The sequence below is a fragment of the Mandrillus leucophaeus genome, unplaced genomic scaffold, assembly GCF_000951045.1.
Source record: "Mandrillus leucophaeus isolate KB7577 unplaced genomic scaffold, Mleu.le_1.0 Scaffold62, whole genome shotgun sequence".
Taxonomy (NCBI): domain Eukaryota; kingdom Metazoa; phylum Chordata; class Mammalia; order Primates; family Cercopithecidae; genus Mandrillus; species Mandrillus leucophaeus.
Genome location: NW_012106697.1, coordinates 5,900,713 through 5,923,242, shown reverse-complemented (window position 1 = coordinate 5,923,242; position 22,530 = coordinate 5,900,713). Strand labels below are relative to the sequence as shown.

At 42.0% G+C, this 22,530-nt stretch overlaps 1 protein-coding gene across 1 annotated transcript in view; it reads right to left on the bottom strand.

Annotated features, from left to right (window-relative positions):
• Positions 1-2,749: 2,749 nt before the first annotated feature.
• The window catches only part of SNX25 (sorting nexin 25), a 163,053-nt gene continuing 143,272 nt past the window's right edge, over positions 2,750-22,530 (bottom strand). The window contains exons 13-19 of the mRNA XM_012000177.1: positions 20,494-20,607; positions 15,254-15,418; positions 13,266-13,383; positions 8,992-9,058; positions 4,595-4,776; positions 4,003-4,103; positions 2,750-3,336 (exon numbers count right to left, since the gene is read on the bottom strand). Coding sequence (XP_011855567.1) covers positions 3,256-3,336; positions 4,003-4,103; positions 4,595-4,776; positions 8,992-9,058; positions 13,266-13,383; positions 15,254-15,418; positions 20,494-20,607 — 828 coding nt within the window. The 3' untranslated portion in view covers positions 2,750-3,255. The remainder of the gene's footprint in view (positions 3,337-4,002; positions 4,104-4,594; positions 4,777-8,991; positions 9,059-13,265; positions 13,384-15,253; positions 15,419-20,493; positions 20,608-22,530) is intronic.

The following is a 22,530-nucleotide window of genomic DNA, read 5'->3' as shown; positions in this document are numbered from 1 at the left end:
TTTAATGCAAATTCACGAAACTAATTAAGGGTAAAAGACATTTAAAGAATTAAACTTAAATAAGTGTGTGTAGCATTTCTACTTCTGAAGTTATTAAAGCTAAAACTGCACTAAGCCTTTTGAGACATCCTCTATTCTTAAAAAGCTCATAAATAATTGGCTAATTTATTACATATAAACTTCAAAAAAGTGGGTTATAAGACACTGCTTTGGAATCTTGCCCCTCCAAATCTTCCCTCAAAGATCTTAATGTAATGAGTAAAACAACTGCTATATACATACGCAGAATGTGTAATAAAACAAAAAGCAATTGCTATTTGAAAATATAAGAAAGTTAAAGCAAATTGTTTCTTTGTGCTTCAGCTCATTTTCTACATTTTTAAAACCCTGTGGTAAAAACCTGAATGAAATCATCTACAAGAACTACAACTAAATACTGTTACATTAGCAAAAGGCTTTCCTTATATAGATGACATCTATGAAGGCAAAAGGTAACAGTAAAAACAGTAAGATCCATATGCTTAAGACTGTACAAGGCTATTCATTTGTGAAACAAATATACATATCGAAGACAGGTCTCAGAAATACCTTAACTATCCCTTTTTAAATAAACATATTAAATGATATGGCTTTATTTTATAAATCACAACCATCCTGACAGTGGATTTAAACAAGATTTCTTTTTCGTCATGGGAAAATGCAGTTAATATGGAGGTGATAGTCACTAAACTGTTGAATGGCAGAAAAGTATTTGCTCTAGTTTTATGTTCTGGCTTGTCTGTATTTTTGCTTGAAACTTCATTTTGTCTTTGCGTAAGGGAAGAAATTTCAACAGACTCAGCTTTGAGATATATCAAATTGTCATGTATTTCTGTCTCAAATCTCTTAATACCATCCATGTAACATTCCTTCAACCACTTGAAGATCCAAATTCCCAACCAGTATTCTCTTCTCCACACTTAATCCAGTTCCTAAAGATTCTTTTTTTTTTTTTTTTGAGACGGAGTCTGTCACCCAGGCTGGGGTGCAGTGGCACGATCTTGGCTCACTGCAAGCTCCGCCTCCCGGGTTCACGCCATTCTCCTGCCTCAGCCTCCCGAGAATCTTTAGGGTCGGGCACGGTGGCTCACGCCTGTAATCCCAGCACTTTGGGAGGCCGAGGCGGGCAGATCACCTGAGGTCAGGGGATCGAGACGAGCCTGGCCAACGTGGTGAAGCCCCACCTCTACTGAAAATACAAAAATTAGCTGGGCGTGTAGTCCCAGCTACTCCGGAGGCTGAGGCAGGAGAATGGCTTGAAACCGGGAGGCGGAGCTTGCAGTGAGCTGAGATCGTGCAATTTCACTCCAGCCTGGGCAACAAGAGCGAAATTCCGTCTCCAGAAAAAAAAAAAAAAGAATCTTAAAATAGGAACATAATAAAAGATCGACCCTAACTAAAGAGCACTTTTTAAACTGCCATTAAAAGATGGGTTTCAGAAATCATACACTTCGACGTGTGCCATATGTGGTAACATGCTGTGCTCAAATGTCTTCCATAAATCCAATGCAGAATGTAAAATTTCAGTTTACCGTAGTTACCATAAAGCTGATGCTCTGGCACAAGTGAGCCCATGCAAACTACCACGGCTGAGGACAATAGTAAACCCCTTGACCTGCGAGTGCGGTGAGTCTGTAACTCGATCTGAGGCTTCCAGATCATGACTCTTACACACACACACACACTCCTTCTCTAAGATTCCTTATAGCTGATATCTCATGGAAAAATGACAATTTATCATAAATAAATATAGAGACAAAATAATGGTGATCTTTCTCATTTGCAATATAAACTTAACAGCTACAGTTTAAATGATAGCATAGAATTATGCCTAAAATGGACATTTCCAATAATCATATTATGGTAAGTTCTCTGGGCTTGACAACTTCACCTTGCCTCTCTTCCTTGAATGTATTTTATCTGTTTTTTTCTATATAGTCTTTTGAAGGATAATTTTTATCAATAGCCAACTTCGGGTATTTTTTTAAGTGTCAAATATCACGGTCTGAAAAAAGGATAAAAAAGCTATAATGAAAAAAGTCTTAAGGATAACATTTGGTTTACTAATTTTTAATCATTTATCTTTCAGAACTTGTTTCTTATCAAGAAGTTGGCAGGTATGATACATATATTATACGTATATAAACTGGCACAGGTTACATACTGGGGCATTAGGGGAGTATCTTTCAGGGATTCAAACTGAATTTTTACCTTTTACTTGTTTGTGTTGTTTTCAATATTCTTGGGGATTAGAGAGGGGAAAGAACGTTGTTGTCACATAATAGATGGTGAAACCCAGGAAAATGAAGTACTTGTCCATGGTCCCACTATCAGTAACAGGAAGTCTGTCCTCTGGATCTCTCCTAATGCCCTTGTGGTCTAAAAGGCTCGATGATACAACCGAGCCCCTGAAGTAGCTGCCTTCCTCCTTCCGCTCCCCCATCTCCGCCTGCCCATACTCCGAGGGTCAGCTCCCATCTCTCCTCCCTAATGCCTCACTTCAAGCACTAATCTGGCTCTTTCTGCTCACTAAAAATCATATATTTTCACAGATTTATTTTGTTTCTGGAGAAGGCAGCAAACTTTTGCTTCCCTGCAGAAGTAGTTAAGTGCATAGCGTTTTCTCTAAAAAGGCATTCAATAAATATTTGAACTGCCTGTAGAGTTTCAACCTCTTTGAGATATAAGTATCTTAAATATCATAGAGCGCTGTGATTCATTTTTATATTTTATTGCTTCGAATGCTAAAACTATGGGAAATCTTTGGTAAAAATAAAGACAATAAAATCTTCACAATAACTTTACACAAAGCATTGCACAACAATGTTCTTCAATATACATGAAATAATATAAGAAAGTTCACAATCCTCAGTGAGGAAATTAACTGTACAATATTCATAGTTCATTTTAAAACAAAATATTTTCATAAATATTTAAAATACTTCCTAGGTTCTCACATATTAACATCTGTATTTCAATCAGTATGTTGATCTTTAAAGTATTTATATTAAATAAAAATCAGTAGAAGTTTTTTTCTGTTGCCTACCACAGCCTAAGTCCCATCCTCCCCGATTCTGCTTATTTCACATAAAACTAGAGGGAGGTAACTAAAATAAAAATCAGTATGGTTCTCAGTCAAGCCCTCTGTGGAAAAGAGGAAAATGTTTCATGTCTATTATTACACAGACATTTTTCTGGTGGTTTATTTGTGCAGTCTCAAACTTGGCCAGCTTTAAGTTGATCTAAATGAGTTCTCAGCTCAGGACACAGTTCAATTAGCAGCAGTTCCATCAGCACCTGAACCAAGAAAGAAGGAAAAAAGTAGAAAAATGTTTTTCTCCAAGGGTTTATTCAAAATAAATATCTGCGTCTAAGAGAAAAGTGTAATTTTAGGTCTGAAATAATCTCAGTAAACAAGTGACTCTCAAACAGTATTTAATATTGGTAACTATAATCAGAGAGATGACTGGGAAACAGTTGGCTTTGCTGAAATAAGAAAACCAACCAGTTAGGCGGCAATGTTATATCAAAAGTCAAGGGAGGATGGGCACGGTGGCTCCTGCCTGTAATCCCAGTACTTTGGGAGGCCGAGGCAGACAGATCACCTGAGGTCAGGAGTTAGCGACCATCCCGGCCAACATGGCGAAACCCTGTCTCTACTAAAAATACAAAAATTAGCCGGGCGTGGTGGTGCACGCCTGTAGTCCCAGCTACTCGGGAGGCTGAGGCAGGAGAATTGCTTGAACCCAGGAGGCAGAGGTTGCAGTGAGCCGAGATCACGCCACTGCACCCGAGCCTGGGGGACAAGAGCGAAACTCTGTTTCAAAAAAAAAAAAAAAGTCAAGGGAAATGACTAGTCTGTGAGAATGCAAGCGTGCAGTCACTGGGGTCCATGCTTTTTCTAACTAAATGAAGAAACAGACAAAAATGAAGTAGAAAACCCCCGGGCTTTAATTTACTCACGTATAACAGATGCTTGTTGGCTCTTGCTTCTTGCAGTGCATTGAATATTTTTATTATGCCATGGCGGGCATTTTGCTGTCCAACAAGGCTCTGAAGCGTATCTGAAAAATTAAGTTTATATTCTATGCTGCTATTGATAAAGTGCTCAGTGCATAGCTTTGCGGTGAAAGGAATATAACATTATACACATTCAGTCAATAAAGACATGGAGGCATGAGAAACATGAATGGTCAGTTCTCGCAAATGCTTCAGGAGAGGATTTTTCAACATAAGGCATTTATACAAATTACAGTTTTAATATGTTGCAACTACTAATTGTAATAATTAAAATGTTAATATTTTGCTAAAAATGAAGCTCTCAAAACACTATACTTTAGCAGGATTTCCAAAACACAAAGTTTATTATCTGTTCTAAAACATTTTTCAAGTTAACATTCTCAGTATAACTTCTTAGCAAGTGACAAAAAATGGCTTAAAAGAGTATGATCCTTTTTTTTTTTTCATTGTAAAAAACGGTTCCTGCAAGACATAAATGAAAATCACCTCAATGGGGTTCACATTCCCTCATGATCTGTAACAGCCCAGGCCTCACCTGGAATGTTTTCAAGCAGCTTTTGCTGCGCTCTCTGTTTTGTTTCCTGACTTTGCTCTTCGCTTCTGATTGTGGTCGGTGGTGCCAACTTCCCATGTGGCCAAAAAGCATCCCGGAAAATATTGATGTAGTAAACCAACATTTGTTCACTGAAAATCCAGTTGACTGTGTCCCGGATTTGTCTTTTAAGAGAAGAAGATTTCTTGGATGAGGTTTTTAGAAATTGTGTACCCTGCTCTCAAAAGGCACTTATCAATGCGAAGGTTAAGATACAGCCTGATCTAAATGTTTGATGAAAAAACCAGGAATTGGATTTTTTAAACTCTGGCTCTGAAAGTTATATATATTTTTAATTATTATTATTTTTTGAGATGTAGTCTTGCTTTGTCACACATGCTGGAATGCAGTGGTGCAATCTCGGCTCACTGCAACCTCTGCCTCCCAGGTTCAAGTGATTCTCCTGCCTCAGCTTCCCGAGTATCTGGGACTACAGGTACGTGCCACCACGCCCAGCTGATTTTTGCATTTTTAATAGAGATGGGGTTTCGCCATGTTGGCCAGGCTGGTCTCGAACTCCTGACCTCAGGTGATCCACCAGTCTTGGCCTCCCAAAGTGCTAGGATTACAGGTGTGAGCCACCACGCCTGGCCAATTTTTTTATTTTGGTAATACTGCATGACCATTTATTCCTAGAGCTAGTTTTGTCATTGGCACTAACTTCTCCAAATGTTGGCTGTGTTCAGTCTATAAAGACAAGAACAGAGAGATTGAGTTGTCTGCAGACTGCAACATTTCCATGAAGTGTTATAAGGTGAAAACATAAATCCATTTAAAGACTGTTAGCAGTGGTCTGGAAAACCTCCCTGAGGTCCTGAAGGCCTGCAGGAGGAGCAGGCTTTCCACAGCTGTCTTTTAGTGTTGCTGTCGCAGAGAATGCTGGGCAGGATACTCGGATCCACATAAAGCACTTCACACGCCCACGAGGCAAGGAAAAAGACAGTCCCTTTCACAGATACACCGCTATGTGGCCAATTTCAAAATTCCACAAGAACGAAAACTGGGTGGCAGGCATTTGGCTTGCACAGTTACGCATTTGAGTTGGTTACCCAGGTCTTCCACACAACCCCGTTTCGTCAGTCATTAGTCAAATTCTTTTTTTTTTTTTTTTTTTGAGACAGTCTCGCTCTGTCACCAGGCTGGAGTGCAGTGGCACAATCTCAGCTTACTGCAACCTCTGCCTCCTGGGTTCAGGCGATTCTCCTGCCTCAGCCTCCCAAGTAGCTGGGACTACAGGCATGTGCCACCACGCCCAGCTAATTTTTTGTATTTTTAGTAAAGACGGGGTTTCACTGTGTTAGCTAGGATGGTCTGGATCTCCTGACCTTGTGATCTGCCCGCCTCAGCCTCCCAGTGCCGGGATTACAGGCGTGAGTCACCGCACCGGGCCAGTCGTTAGTCAAATTCTAACCAGTTACAGGTCCTCTGCTGTCAAGAGACAACTACACACAGTTCAAAGAGCCCAAGAGTGGTTGTGAGGTTGGGAGGAGAAAGTCTCTCCGTCGAAAAGGGGAAAGAATCATCTTAGACTATTTGTGCCAGAAAGACTTCACATTTCAAACCCAATTCATGAATAATAATACATAAAAAAGCCCTTGAAGAATCTGACTTCCAACCAGAATTTTAAATGGACAATGTAAGGTTTTCAGATAGTATCTAAATAGATGTTTCAAGTCCAGTACTTTGCACATAGTAGTCAGTCACTATTGAATGTACATCTAAACTCCACTATGAGTCAAACTACACTGTCATCTCCATCTATAGCTGCACATCTCCCAGACTCTTCTCTATATTTCTTGGAACTGTGCAATTCAAATCTAGACCATATAAAATAAGTTTATTAATTTAACGGAATTTGTGGTTCACGAGAGCATCTGCTGACCTGCCTGCCTACCTTCCTAAAATTTCAGTTTACAACTTGAGATTAGGAAGTGACTCTTCATAAAGGTCATCATCTAAGTTATTTTCTACCGATTTAGATCTGACTTTCTATCAGCCGAAGCCCGTCCGATGCTTTTGAAGCAATTCTAGCATGTGAAATTGTAGTCTACAAGGCAAGAGACACACACTGTGCTGCTGCTTAATTTCATGATGTGTCATCATCTGCTGAAGGCAAAAATAGCAAAGAACCATGTGCTCCATGATCACTACTTGACAAAAAGCCCACTGAAATCAACAGCCTGCAAATCCTCTACACGTGCCTCTTCTCCATCCCCGTGAAAATAACTGCCTGATGTTATGCACCACTCACAACCCACGGCTGCTCATTTTATAATTAAGAGCCAATATCATAAATAGGAGCAAGGAAAGTATGCATGATTTGCTGAAACTGAAAAGGAAACTAAATTAGCAAGTCCTGAGTACTGAGAAACAGAAGGCCATCTGGGGAATTTCTTTTAATTACAGGTACATGCACCCACCATGCCTGGCTAATTTTTGCATTTTTAGTAGAGATGGGGTTTTGCCATGTTGGCCAGGCTGATTTTGAACTCCTGACATCAAGTGATCCACCTGCTTCGGCCTCCCAAAGTGCTGGGATGACAGACGTGAGCCACCGTGCCTGGCAGTTTTTGGGGAATTTCTTTATCTAAGGCTTGTCAATACAAAAGAGGTTTGTTTGCCTTAGACTAAAACAAAAAAGTAAACAGGCCATTTTTTCTGATTAGAACAAAAGCCTATGATACTTACGTCAACTAAAGAAGCCTCTAATGGACAACTACAACTTTTTTTTTTTTTTGAAAAAAGGTCTTGGTCTTTCATCCAGGCTGGAATGCAGTGGCTCACGGCAGCCTTGACCTCCTGGACTCAAGCAGTCCTCCTGCCTGAGCCTCCTGAGGAGCTGGAATCACAGGCATGCGTGTACTACCACCCCTGGCTAATTTTTTTATTTTCTGTAGAGGCGGGGTCTTACCATGTTGCCCAGGCTGGTCTTGAACTTCTGGGCTGAAGCAATCTGCCTGCCTCGGCCTTCCAAAGTGCTGGGATTATAGGCATGAGCCACTGTGTCCAGCCAACTAAAACTATATTTTTTTAACCTTAGGTAGAAGTAAACTTGTTTCTGACCACAAGGAAAATATATTCATTGGCAAATCAATTAAAAAAATAGCAAATATTCTTTACAGTGTTTCCTATAAAAATCTATAAGCTTTATTTGGTAAAACTATCATATTAACCTTGTACCAATGTCTGACCACTAAATCTTTCACTTGGGAAAATCTGATAATTTCACCTTAAAACTTATTTTGTTATACCAAAAAGTGATTTTTTTTTAAATTTCTAGAAGCTGACTCATATTCCTATTCTGCAGGAAATCATAATGTTTATCTTGTGAAGAATTCTGGGTATAGAGTTACCATATAAAAGATCTTGATAACAGTATTTCCAAATCCCAGGTATAGAGATGAAGCAGGCACCAGGCCAGGAGGCCAGGTTAGGTCAGCTAACGGGTCTGGTGACTTCAGACAAGCAGTTGATCTCTTTGGTTCCACTTCTTCACCAACAAAATGAGGAGTTAGACTAATCTCTAAGACCCCCTTTCAGGCCTAAACCGATCTAAATCTATTCAACTTCTATTGGCTACATGACTTTGCAGTTACAAAAAATTCCAATAATTTCTTAGAAACTGATAATAATTGACTGTATGAACTGAGTTCTCAATAACAAACCCAGGGCTTTCATAAATGAATGATCAAAATGTGGACTACTTTTTATGAGCAACATTAGAACACTCAGTGAAAGACCGGTATAAGTATATAATACCTTTATGTATATGGATAATATAATATAGCTTAGAATATACATATGGCTTGTAACAGTGCTAGATGACAGGGCCACACATGCACCCCAGTGGATACTCAGATATTAACTAACAAGAAGAGTTAGCACTTCAGTGCTAGACAACTCTAAAAACCTTAATATGTGGTCTGTATTTTCCTCTAAGTAAATGCCTGCCATGTGATGCTCATCCTACTTTCCTTCTGGCTTAGAGTCTAAACCTTAAACTGATTCTCATTATTTGACATAAAAACATTCTACCCAAGATACTCAAACTAGTGTGGTGATCAAAGGGGAGCTTTACAGAGCACAGCCTCCTGACCCGCGCCCGTCAGAGTGCGGAAGTAGCTCAAGCTTTTCTTATCTAACTCGCCACATGCATTCTGTGGGAGAAATTCTTTCAGAAACCGATTCTCCTATCCAATCTTAGAATCATATCAGAAATGAAAAGAGAGAGAAAATAAAAGACTTTCAGTTAAATCACTGGCTGCTAGATCATACGGTAATTTGACTGTCAAGGCAAAAGAATACGGCATGGATCCAAATATTAATTTCATACAACTCACTTGTTGATGGTTCTTCCAAAAGTGACCTGAACGAGGGCAATTAATGTTCTTCTCACCCATTTAAACACTAAAACAGAAACCAGAGGAAAACTTTTTATCACAGGGTATCACAATTTGGGACATTTTCATAGCTGTACAAAGCATAAATCTTACCACTTAAGATCATTTGAGTCTTGCCATCAAGTCAAGACTACGACATCTGCAGAATTTGGGTTTAGGTTAGCAAAATTCTGCTCAGGAAAACTCTTCTGACTAGGCTTTCATTTTCTACTAAGCAACTGATGAGATGAAACCAGAGTTTTTACAGTGTTTCAATGCCTCCCAACAGCTGAGCTCGCAAGTGGAAAGAGTACTTCATCTGTCCCTGGGCTATTGACGACATGTCTGTTTTCCGCCAGCACACAGTGTAATTCTATTTTAGATTTCTGTCTGCTTGCTGAACCCAATTTTGAACACACTGCGGAATGAGAAACATCTGTAGTCAAGTATTTTGAAATATTAATGAACTGACGGGTCTAACTGTTCCCGTTTGAAGCAGTTTGCAGATCACTGTGTACTTTATATAGACCACGTATTTGGGAGAGGGTAAGTGAACGGTGGAGAGCCAGAACCTGAATGAGAAATGAATTTGTAGTCTCCCAGTGCCACCCCCCAGCAGCAGGGCACAAGTCACCTTCTCTGAACCCCAATTTCCTCCTCTGGAAAGGATGGTATTAACATGTGCCTTTCTTTGCACTGAAGGTCTTTCCCCATGTGTGTGAAAAAGACTGTGAAGGGTTCTACAGATCTACACTTTTATTATTGACATAGAGACACATTTTTATAGGTATAGAAAATGAACATAAACCAACAGAAGGCAAAGAAATGCTATGAGGATATTTTAGGTTCACAAATTGGAACTTAAACCCAAATTTTCATTTATATATTCACCTCCATCTATTGAAGTGTTTGGCTACTGACATACGAGGAAATAAGAAATTCAGACTCGGTCATAATGGGGCCAGGAGTTCAGGGCTCTTATATCCACTAAGAAAAAGTAACAATGGCAAATTCCCAGACATCTCTGTACAAGGGCAACCACACAAATAAAAATCATAGAAAACACAGACTTGGCATTAGACTTCAATATACTCTAAAGCCATTTCTAATTTTTTTAATGGATCAAAATATCCAGTTAAAGTAGTATGAATCCCTCATGTAAAGTCAAGTCTTAGAGTCGGAACCATACCTCAAAAATGTCTTAAACTTTTTGATGGAATTTGCCGGAATGCTGCCAAGCACGTGGACGTGTTCGTTTTAGGTTGGCATTGAGGCTGGGATGAGCGTCTGTCAGTGATGATAACTTCACTTTGCCTTTCTAGGGCAGGAAAGAGGTGGCTCATACCTAGAGGGTCTGAGGACAAGTGCAACTCTAGGAAGAGTGCCTGACGACCAAGGGGTTATTTTTAAAAAGAAAGGGGCAGGGGTATTACTGGTCCCTTTCTGTATAGTAGAGCAAAAACCAAAACTCATTTTGCTACAAATTTTCTATCACTGATAGCCCCTTACTCTATTATTTTTCCCTCACCTTCCCTAGTCCCCAATACCCCCCGATCCACACACACACACGAGCCCCATTACTCTAAAGGCTTGTTTGTTCAAAGCCACAGAGGCAGCTGCACGAGCACTAGGATTCTGCTGATGACGAATAGATCACATCTCATTATAAATGAGGTTCTATTTATTCTCTCTGAAATGCCACTAGCAAAACCAAATATGCTCCGAGCAGGCAGAGATGGAGGAAGTGCATGCTGCAGGCATGGTGAGGAGCCCTGCTCTGGCTGATACTGGCTCTGACACGCCTACCGTGTCTCTTAAGCTCTGTACCAACAGCAAAGACAAAAACAATGATGAAGGCTAGGACAGGGTCCTCATTCTTATCAACTCTATAGGAAACTGGGGAGATGCATGATTTAATGGGCCACATTTCACCAAAGAAGAGTCAGACTTTGGGTAGATTATTATTTGTCTATATTGAATCAAGTTAAACATCACTATGTATGTCTTAAAGCATCCCAAATATTGAAAGGCTATTAGGTTTTTTATCTGAAAGGAGTTTTTACATGTGGATGATATGCCACCATATAGATACTTCTTCAATAAGTTATCTTCCATTTCTAAAATTTATCTTAGTTTCAACTTTTCATTATTGTAATTATGCTAAAATATCCTTATGTGTAAATCTCTGCCTGCATTTTAGAATTTCATTTTGTCTATCGCTTAATGTGAATTACATTTTTGGACCCCTTAATCTGAAAATTCACTGATGGCAGAATCTGCATCTGATACGTTTTTGTTTCCCTACAGATCTGTATCTAAAACATATGGTCTCAAAGTGTTTGATGACTGACATTATATATTCTCTTGGCTTTGGCTCAGAGGCTCTCAAAGTGTTTGATGATTGACATTATACCTTCTCTTAGCTTTGGCTCAGAAGGAGAAAAAGGTCAATGAGCAAAGAGAGCAAAGATAATTCATTCTGGCACTTAACATTTTTCTTGCCTATTCACTCATCAGAGCATCCATCCAGGCATGTTATTGATCACCTACCATGGATCAGGCATTGTAGGAGATACTGAGGATTAAGACACAGAAGACAAATTCAAGTTGCACTTGAAATTTTTTCATCTGTTAACAATTCTTTAAGTGACATGTTAAGGGATTTATAAATGAGAAGGGATCCACGGCCCCATTTCCTATGTAAGACCAACTGGTAGCCTACTCCTTTGCCTCAAGGGAAAAGGTGCTGATGTGAACGACAGAGCCCAGGACATTGCTGCTGCACTGTTTGGCTGGCTGGTGCCATTACTGAGCCTTACTAACCCTTGCTCTTATCATTTGCTTCCCCTTCGAGGTGGTCAGGTGTGCCCATGGGCACCCGCCATATCTCTAGCTGGTACTGAGGCTCCAGGTATGACAAAGTCTGCTGGTGTCAAGACTTAGAGTGTTGGGAGCTGTGAACGTGTGGACGGAGAGTAGTATTAAGTCCTATTCAACGCTCAACACTAAGCCAGGGAGTCCAGTTTACCTGTCACCAAGGTGATGCTTTCAGGGAGAGGCACTTGTACAGCTCTTAAAGAAACAGAACTTTGATCCCCATTTTACAGTGGTTTCTTCTACATACATCTCTCCTTGAGGAATCACTAGGGCAGGATTTCTCAACTCCAGCACTGCTGTCATTTGGAGCAGGATAACTCTGCCGCGGGGCTGTCCTGAGCACTGTAGAATGTTTAGCAGCATCCCAGACTCTACCCACGAGATGCCAGTAGCACCCCTCACTCCACGGTATGACAATCAAAAACATTTTCAGACATCACCATATGTCCCTCCCTCCCTCCATGAAGAACTACTGCTCAAGAGGAAAAACGGTAGCTGAAAAACAGGGCAGAGGCATTCCCACGTCCTTGCCATGGAATTATCCTGACACCAAAGCTCGCTCTTAACAACAGGATTCTTACTGTGCTATGCAGAACAGTTTTCTGTATACCTTTTAGTGAATGGCAATGAAGCTACGCCAAGTCACATAAAAAGGATTCCAACCTTCTGTAGTGAGGAACATGGTGCAAAGTAAATCGGGATGCTACGCTACGTTAGGACACAGATGATATCTGTCTTGGGGTGGTATATGTAGCATAGTGTCTAGTTGGCTTTTTTTTTTTTTTTGAGACAGAGTCTCGCTGTCACCCAGGCTGGAGTGCAGTGGTGCGATCTTGGCTCACTGCAACCTCCGCCTCCTAGGTTCAAGCGATTCTCCCGCCTCAGCTTCCCAAGTAGCTGGGATTACAGGCATGCGCCACCACGCCCAGCTCATTTTTGTATTTTTAGTAGAAATGGGGTTACACCATGTTGGCCAGGATGGTCTCGATCTCTTGACCTCATGATCCACCCACCTTGGCTTCCCAAAGTGCTGGGATTACAGGCATGCGCCACCACGCCCGGCTCATTTTTGTATTTCTAGTAGAAATGGGGTTTCACCATGTTGGCCAGGATAGTCTTGATCTCTTGATCTCATGATCCACCCACCTTGGCCTCCCAAAGTGCTGGGATTACAGGCGTGAGCCACTGCGCCCGGCCTGGGTTGGCTCTTAAAAGGCTATGTTGAATGAATGGAAGCATGAATATAAATACGTGTCTGATGCATTTCAGCAATAAAGGGATATTAAATGCATGTGCATGTACGATTACGTATACCACTTAACTAGCAAATACCACTAAATAATAACAAAGAAGCTTACTTCCTCGAAGTTCAAAAATCTCCCCAATCAACATGAAACATGGTTCAGCCAAGGCGTCTTTCCTCCCATCCACATCATCACCATAATCTGACAGGTCACTGTCCTCCTCTGTCTCCTCCTGGGAATGCAGCAAAGTCACAGGAAGCAGATAACTTATCCAAGAAAATTGGCAGAGTTGTTCTCCCTTTTCAAGTGTCAATCCCAAACTATCTACTCATATTTTAGCCTTAATTTTTCAGTTTTCATGCAGAAACTATCCATTCTCAACACAGAGGACAGAATCAGAAAAGCTTGATTCTAGAGCCTTATTCAAGGCTTAAAATAAGCTAATTAAAAAAAAAATCTGTCACTGTATTAATAATCGTTAATTAATAATGAATTAACAGACAATAAAATCGTTTTCTAACCATTTTGAATTTCAAAACTAAGGCTTTTATTTTATTTTATTTTTTAGTTTTCTCTCCCTTAAAACAGCAGGAAGTAAATATTTCTAAATTCACTTTTTTTTTTTTTTTACAAACATGCATTTTAAAGTAATTTGGTTATTTTTAAAGCTGTGACTTAAGCTTTTATTCTGTCCTTCGGCTAGTCCCATTTCTTCATCTGCACATCAGCAGGTTTCAGTTAAAAACTCATATGATCTACCAGGCACCAGGCTAGTGCAAACGAGTGTGAGGTGCCTTCTGGGGAGACTGACAGACACACAGGCAGATGTTATCACAGGGCAGGACACAGTGCTGTCCCAGAGGTGCCGACGTTAGGTGCTGGAAGCAGCTGAGGAAGTGTACTGGAATGTTTGCGTAGAGGCAGCAGCTGAAACGTGGGCCCAGGCAGGTCTGTGGGAGGTACTTACATCAGGCGAGCAGAGGAAGGGACGGGGAAGTCATAGAGGCTGGAGGAGTTCCCTAAAACCTCACAGCATCACAGAAGTCCAGCAACAGCAAACGCCTCAAAGAGGCTGAGAAAGGTAAAGACTGAGAGGAAGCCACTGGCAGCTTCAGGTCACTTCACAGAGTGACTGAGCCATATGTCAACTCCAGGGGTTCAGGAGTAAAAGGGAGGTGAGACAGGTAAGCCAGCCAGGTAAAGACGGACACGTAAAGGAAAGAGGGGGGATGCTTGGGGGACCATGGGTAGATGTGTGGACCGGAGCAGGTATGGGTGTGCTCTGTGGGACGTGCTGACTTCCGCGCCAGCTGAGAATGCAGAAGAGCAGTGTGCTCCTTTTCACCATCAGTTCCTCTGTCCAAACTCGAAGCCACCTCCAATGAAGAGGCAGTGACATCTGGCAGTGGACTGAGGGGAAGCCACATTTCAGAGGTGGTCCTGTGCAATTTGCAAGAGGGCCAGGCAAGGTACCTCCGTGGTGTGCACAGGAATGCACAGCCTACTCTGGAGAGAAGTCTGGGGTTCAGAAGATGAGATCGAAAGCTCTGCAGGCTCTATACATTCCCTTATCCACACACTACTGCCAGATCATCCTGCTTCAGTATATCCCATGCTTCTTCATGCCTGAGAATACAGCCTAAACTCTCAGCCTGGCGTGAACCTCACCTCTCCCCGCTTCTGTGCTGTACCTCATCTTCCATTAGAGCACAGCACAAAGCCGCCAGTCCAGGCCAACGACCTCCAGCCTATTCCATAAACACAACCTCCTCTACTGAACCTTCAGCATGAATCCCCCGCCCCCACCCACGACGGCCCACACTGGGCCTCCCTAGACCTGGGGACTGGCGCCCCGTGTGTAGCGGGGTTCCTGCAGAACTTCCTACCCTCCTTTCACTTACCAACTCCGAAGTGGTAAAACCACTCTGTCCTCCCCTGCGAGTCACTTGGAAGAATTAAGATACAGAAATACAAGCAGGTGCCTCAAAATGTGACAGTGATGATGGCTGAAAATGGAGGGATGTGCTTCCCCCCATGAGGAGCACGAGCTTAGTATCTGCTGAAATACGCTACAAAAGTGGTTCACCCTTTGGACGGCTCACCTCCTGGTGGGAGAAGAAGTCGCGAGGAAGTCTTTCCAAAAATGAGGATAATGAAAAGGAATTTTTTTTCCCCTGCACATCAATAACCTTGAGGTAGTCAGGAGAAGGGCTCAAGAAGGCATAAAGTGCTTCACTCTGACACAGTCTTTCATCTGACAGCAGATTCTGTGGAAGAAAGAGGGTTAATGCTCCAGTGTGGGAAACCGTCTGTGCGGCTGAGAGCTACGAGCAAAGGCAAGCAAGGCGGAGCTGTCACAAATTTACTTTCCTCAGACTTCTGAGCCTAAAACCACTTCCCCTTCCCCCGAAACAAACTGTATAAGATCAACTCTTAATGATCTTAATGGCAAACAATCCTCTCCACGTTAACTAGTAGTGCCCAAATCACTCCGCTCATGGGAGACACCTATGCCGAAGGTAGAACTCACTCCACTCTGCACCGCCTGGTATAGCGGAAGATTCTTACTTTCCAGCTCACAGATCCCAGGTGCTGTGAAATACAACTTTCCCTCATCTGTGTTTGACCAACTTAAATTTTTGCAAATTACACATGGATACCTCTAAATTGCCTTTTATGGTTATATTCAGACTTTGTACATCAGCCAAAAAAAAGAACTTTGAGTTATCACATGGTGGCACTACCTGCCAGGCAATAGTTTCATTTCCCCGTGCTGCCACTTTCCAGGCAGTGTGCGTTTACATAATTATGTAACAGTTTCTTTGCTTTTTTTTTGAGATGGAGTCTCACTCAGTCATCCAGGATGGAGTGCAGTGGCGCGATCTCGGCTCACCGCAACTTCCACCTGCCAGGTTCCAGCAATTCTCCTGCCTCAGCCTCCCAAGTAGCTGGGACTACAGGCACGTGCCATCATGACCGGCTAATTTTTGCATTTTTTAGTAGAGATGGGGTTTCACCATATTGGCCAGGCTGGTCTCGAGCTCCTGACCTCGTGATCCGCCTGCCTCGGCCTCCCAAAGTGCAGGGATGACAGGTGTGAGCCACCGCACCTGGCCATATATAAGTTTCTACCGGCCCTCAAACTGGAAAGTTCCGAAAGTTCTGTATGTACTTACCTGGCCTTAGAAGAGAGTAAAGAAGAACATAAATTGAGCTTGTCTATGTACAAGCAAGTGCTACGGTAAGACGGCAGAATTAACAATGTGACCACAGAATATTTACACATCTAGTATTATAAGACGTCAGGCTTAGGAATAAGTAAACCTACAGGAACTGTCAGCCACGTAGGGAGACGGAACACTCAGGAGCCAGCTATGCCTCTGATGACACAGTGTTGGGGGAGGTGGAGGTTCAGTTCCAGAGGGGTTGGTCCATGACGGCAACATCCTATTTGTTGAGATGGCAAACGACCTGACAAGTGCTATGACCTTCCCTAGAAAAATCACCTCTGAGAGGGCCCAATACTGCCACGCTGGGGACAAGGGGTCCATGGAGCACCATCGGCATTCATGTACCCTGCAGAAGACTGGCCTGGAGGTGGGCAGGCCCTGCCATCACCATTGAGAAGGAGATTAAGGGGGATGGGCAGTGCCCCTACTGCCCTCCCTGACCTGGAACGCTGCAGTCTTTGTTTTTCAGAATTAAATGGTCAGTTCAACTTGTATGAGAAGATGGATCAGAAGGAGTGAGATATTCTCCCCCTACCTTGATGTCCTTCCCTCATCTACTCTCTAACATTTCACAAAATAGCAGGATATGATACTAATGGTAAGTCTCAAATTTAATACAAGCAGCATATTAATAGGGAAATAATTACAGATGTAAATCTTTGACCTTAAATTATATTCAATTATGAAGGAAAACAACTCAAACAATTCAACAGCAAAACACGCACACACACACAATAATCCCATTAAAAAGTGGGCAAAGGACTTGAATAGAGACAAATGAAAACATAAAAATAGAAAACAGGTACATGAAAAAATGATCAACATCATGAATCAGGGAAATATAAATCAAAGCCAGGAGACACCATCTCACACCAGACAAAAGTGTTGGCAAGGATATGAAAGAAAAGGGAACCCATGTACACTGTTGGTGGGACTGTAAATTAGTACAGTCATTATGAAAAATGGTACGGAGGCTCCTCAAAAAATTAAAAATAGAGCTACCATATGATCCAACAATGTCACTACTGGATATGTATCCGAAGGAAATGAAATCAGTATGCCAAACAGATATCTGCATTCCCATGTTTAAAGCAGCACTATTCATAATAAAGAGGCAAGACATGAAATCAACTTAGGCATTCAACAGACGATTGGATAGAGAAAATGTGGTATACATACATCAAGCTTGTCCAACACACAGCCTGTGGGCTACCCGTGGCCCAATGCAAATTTGTAAACTTTCTTAAAACATTATGAGATTTTTTGGTGATTTTTTTTAAAGCTCATCAGTTATCGTTAGTGTATTTTATGTGTGGCCCAAGACAATCCTTTTTCTTGCAGTGTGGCTCAGAGAAGTCAAAAGATTGAACAAGATGGAATATTATTCAGCCATAAAGAAGAATGAAATCCTGCCAATTGCAACAACGTGAATGAACCTGGAGGACCTAAGTTGAGTGAAACAAACCAGAAAGACAAGACCTCGCTCATCTGTATAATCTGAAAAAAAATTGATATATTAGAAGCAGAGAGAGGTGGTTACCAGAGACTGGGGAGGTAAGGAGGCAGAGATTGGTCAATGGCTGGAAAGTTACAATTTAACAGGAGGAATAAGTTCTGGTGTTCTATTGCTCAGTTGGGTGACTATGGCTAACAGTAAGGTATTATATATCAAAAAGAAGCGAGAAGAAAGGTTTTTTAATGTTCTCGCCACAAAGAAATGATAAATGTGGCTGGGCACAGTAGCTCACACCTGTAATCCCAGCACTCTGGGAGGACAAGACAGATTGGTCACCTGAGGTCAGGAGTTCGAGACCTGCCTGTCCAACATGATGAAACTCCATCTCTACTAAAGATACAAAAATTAGCCAGGCATGGTGGCATAATCCTAGCTACTTGGGGGGCTGAGGCATTAGAACTGCTTGAACCCAGGTGGTGGAGGTTGCAGTGAGCTGAGATTGCGCCACTGCACTCCAGCGTGGACAAGAGAGCAAGAGTCTGTCTCAAAAAAATAAAGAAATGATAAATGCATGAGGTGATGGATATGCTAACTACTGTGATTTGATCATAACATATATATATATATATGTATCAAAACATCAAACTGTACCTCATAAATACGTACAAGTGCAATGTCAATTTAAAGAATTCTTTAAAGGATACAAATATGCAGAGTATTTTTTTCAGTCTCAGAATTTCTAGCTTCTACTGCATAGGCAAAACTTGTTTTATGAGGCAAAGTTCCATGCCTCTGAGAACTTCAGGGCTTTAAGAGCCAAGGTGTGATTAACAATTATACTCTGAATATAGATGGTGCAGCAAAGAAAAAAACTGGTTGTTACTGAGGACAGCGCACCTTTGGCCTTATTATTTAAAAACAGACTGATAGAAAATAATAAAGTGTTTAAAGGAAATTAAGAAAATATCTTCAGGGCCTTGGAGTAGGCCAAGATTTCTTAATAGGCACAAAAGGCATTAACCATAAAATAATTTTTAAAAAATGATAAAGTGGGCTAAATTAAAATTGAGAACATCTGTACATTAAAAGAAATCATTAAGGAAAAGACAATCGATAGAAAGGGGGACAGTATTTGTAGCACATAAGATCGGACAAGGAACTCATATCCAGACTGTGGACAAACCCATAAAGCATTATGGAAAGGATGAGCAGCAGCACAACAGAAAAGCAGACACAACAAACGGCCAGGTGCAGTGGCTCACGCCCGGAGTCCCAGCACTCTGGGAGGTCCAGGTGGGCAGATCACCTGAGGTTGGGAGTTTGAGACCAACCCGACCAACATGGTGAAGCCCCATCTCTACTAAAAACACAAAAATTAGCCAGGCGTGGTGGCAGGCACCTGTAATCCCAGCTACTCGGGAGGCTGAGGCAGGAGAATCACTCAAACCCGGGAGGCAGAGGTTGCGGTGAGCCAGGATTGCGCCATTGCACTCCAGCCTGGGCAACAAGAGTGAAACTCCGTCTCAAAAAAAAGAAGAAAAAACAAAAATCCCAAACACAATGAGATACCACTACACCCAAAATGGCTAAGAAGAAAAAGGCAAAAAATAAGTGTTGGTGAGTATGTGGAGCAATTAGAACCCTTACACACTGCTGGGGAGGGTATAAAAACTGCTATGACCATGAAGAAAAACGGAAAAATCCTAATCTCTGGGCATCAGCCGACATATATCTGCCAAAAGACAAGTATTACATGTTTATATAAGCACTCTTGGTAAAAGCCTCAGAGTGGAAAGGAGCCAAAGGCTCGTCAACAATGGAATGACTTTGGAATGCAGTGTATTCACACAATGAAAACCTCTCACGGCAACAAAAACGAATCATCCAAACTAAGATGACACGATGGACGAGTCCTGTGAACATAATGAGTGAAAGAAGTCCGAAACGAAGGAATCCACACTATACGGTTCCATTTACATAAAGTTCAAAGACAACTGTAACTAATCCATGGTGCTGGAAGCTGGGACAGCAGTTCCCTTTGGTGGGGGGCAGTGATGGGAGGGAGCCGGGGGCTGCTGGTAAAAATCAGTTTGTTAGACTGGCTGCTACTACATGGGTGTGTTCAGTTTGTGAAATGGAGACAGTTACACCCTTACGTGTCTTTTTAGATGTACATTTTATTTTAATTTAAAAAAAACACCTGGCCGGGCGCGGTGGCTCACGCCTGTAATCCCAGCACTTTGGGGAGCCGACGCGGGCGGATCATGAGGTCAGGAGATCAAGACCATCCTGGCTAACACGGTGAAACTCCATCTCTACTAAAAATACAAAAAATTAGCCGGGTGTGGTGGCAGGCGCCTGTAGTCCCAGCTACTCGGGAGGCTGAGACAGGAGAATGGCGTGAACCCGGGCGGCAGAGCTTGCAGTGAGCTGAGATCGGGCCACTGCGCTCCAGCCTGGGTGACAGAGCAACACTCTGGCTCAAAAACAAACAAACAAACAAAAACCAAAAGCAAACAAAAAAAACACCCAAGATTTTTTTTAGCATCTAGCATGGCTTGTGAGAACAAAAACCAAACTACCAAGCTCTTAGAATGACGACAGTTTAACCCCAAATAACTTTTTCTCTCATATCCCACATTTTTCACTTGCTTACCTGTAAAAACTTATTTAATTGATTCTTCGACTTCTCCATAAACTTTTGATCTATAGATTTGAAAGGCAGCTTGCTAAGAGAAGGCAACTGGACTTTTTTTAAAGAAGGGACGCACTGTGGGGGAAAAATGAAATGTTAGTATTTTGAAATTACATTTTAATCTTAAAAAAAGATTGAGAACAATAATAATTAGAACAAAACAAATCTCCTCCTCCTGTACTTGTTCCTCTGAGGTGAAAACCTACCCATTTTAATCAGGCTTGAAGAATCGGGAGTAACGGAAACTGATGGAAACCTACATCCTCAAACCTACAGATCCCCGGGAGCTGGGAAGTCACACGGCCAGGCTGGTACGAGGGACCTGCACACCACGTGGAGCGGCACATGATGTGACAAATGGAAACCTGGCTCACAGAAAGTTTTTCAACTAGAAGGTGTTGTGTTTATAACATCTCCATAAAAAGCTAAAGTTAACAAAAGAAAACAACGGAACAAAGAAAACTTGGGTTGTAGCTCTATTACTGCATTTCTTCTCTTTTTTTTTTTTTTTGAGACAGGCTCTCATTCTGTCACCCAGGCTGAGTGTAGTGGCATGATCATGGCTCACGGCAGCCTTGATCTCCTGGGTTCAAGCCATTCTCCCACCTCGGCCTCCCAAGTAGCTGGGACTACAGGCACACACCACCATGCCTGGCTAATTTTTAAATTTTTGGTAGAGGCAAGGTCTATGTTGTCCAGGCCAGTCTCAAACTCCTGGATACAAGCGATCCTCCTGCCTCGGCCTCCCAAAGGGATTACAGGCATGAGCCACCACTCCCGGCCTTATTACTGCCTCTCAGTGGCAAACTATAGATTGTAAGTATATTAACAAAATACATTCCTAGTACGAAAAAAGCCCCCTTCGTGGATTAAGTCCTCCCTTCTACCAGACACTGTGCTAGAAGCATGGCATGTGTTATTTCACCCTTACAACCTTACAACAACTCTGTGAAATTTTAGAGAAATGAAACAGGCAGTGAGAGCTGGAAGGGAAGACTAGAATCACAAAGTACCCAAAAAGGTGCTTCCTGTCACAGCTGCCGACAGGAAGCGTTCTCACAACAGGCAAACTCACAGCGTAGGAAAGGGCCGGGGTAAGAGAACAGCCCAGCCATCAGTCCACAGATGAGGAAAGAGGGCACAGGACGGGCATGGACTCCCATGTTTGTTTCTTTTAATGCTTCCATGTAATTGTTTTGATTGTCTAAGTAAATTTTACTTTCCGAAGACATTTCAAAATTTTCCCTCAACTCTTTTTCCTCCTGCTTTGATACTAAACTTTGGTTTCACAATAGTTTTTCACAGAGAAAACAACACATTTTTTCTGTAGTATCAATTTTACTCAACAACTTTGGGGAAAATTCATTGTTATACTGAGACAAATTTTTGCTTTCCACACTGCAAAGGTGACCAAAGGTCGTCTGAGAAATGTAGCATGCATGACATTCAGTTTTGGTCACTGTTCTTAAAAAGCAGTTGAAGAAATTATAGTATGTAGTGATGAAAACAGGTTAAAAAATCACTCTGGGGACAAGGTTAAAGAAAAGAGACACATTTCATTCACAGAAGAGGAGTCTGAGAGGTGCCCATGAGGTTTTGTAAAGGAGCAGCGTGGCTTCAAACTGCGTTTTCAAACTTTGTTTTCCTTCCTCCTTTCTCCTTAATCTCAAGATGTAACTTTGAGACAGGCTGCGTATGTGTCTCCTTTCATTTTGAAGCGCAGCCTGGGAATGTGCTGTGAACCTCCACTCCCTTTCTTTCCCCATCCCATGCTCCCATGCTTTATGCACACTGATTTACCCACATGCTTGTTAAGCACACACCACGCTCCTTATCTGGTCATCTCTTTCCTTAGAAGCTTCAAGGGCCACATCCTGATGCGGACCAGACACCTCCGGCCACAGTGGCGCCGGCTGCTTCACTGGATGGAACAACAATTCAAGACGAGCCATCAGGGCAGGTCACGCCACCTGACAACTCCTAGTCCCGCTGCCTCTT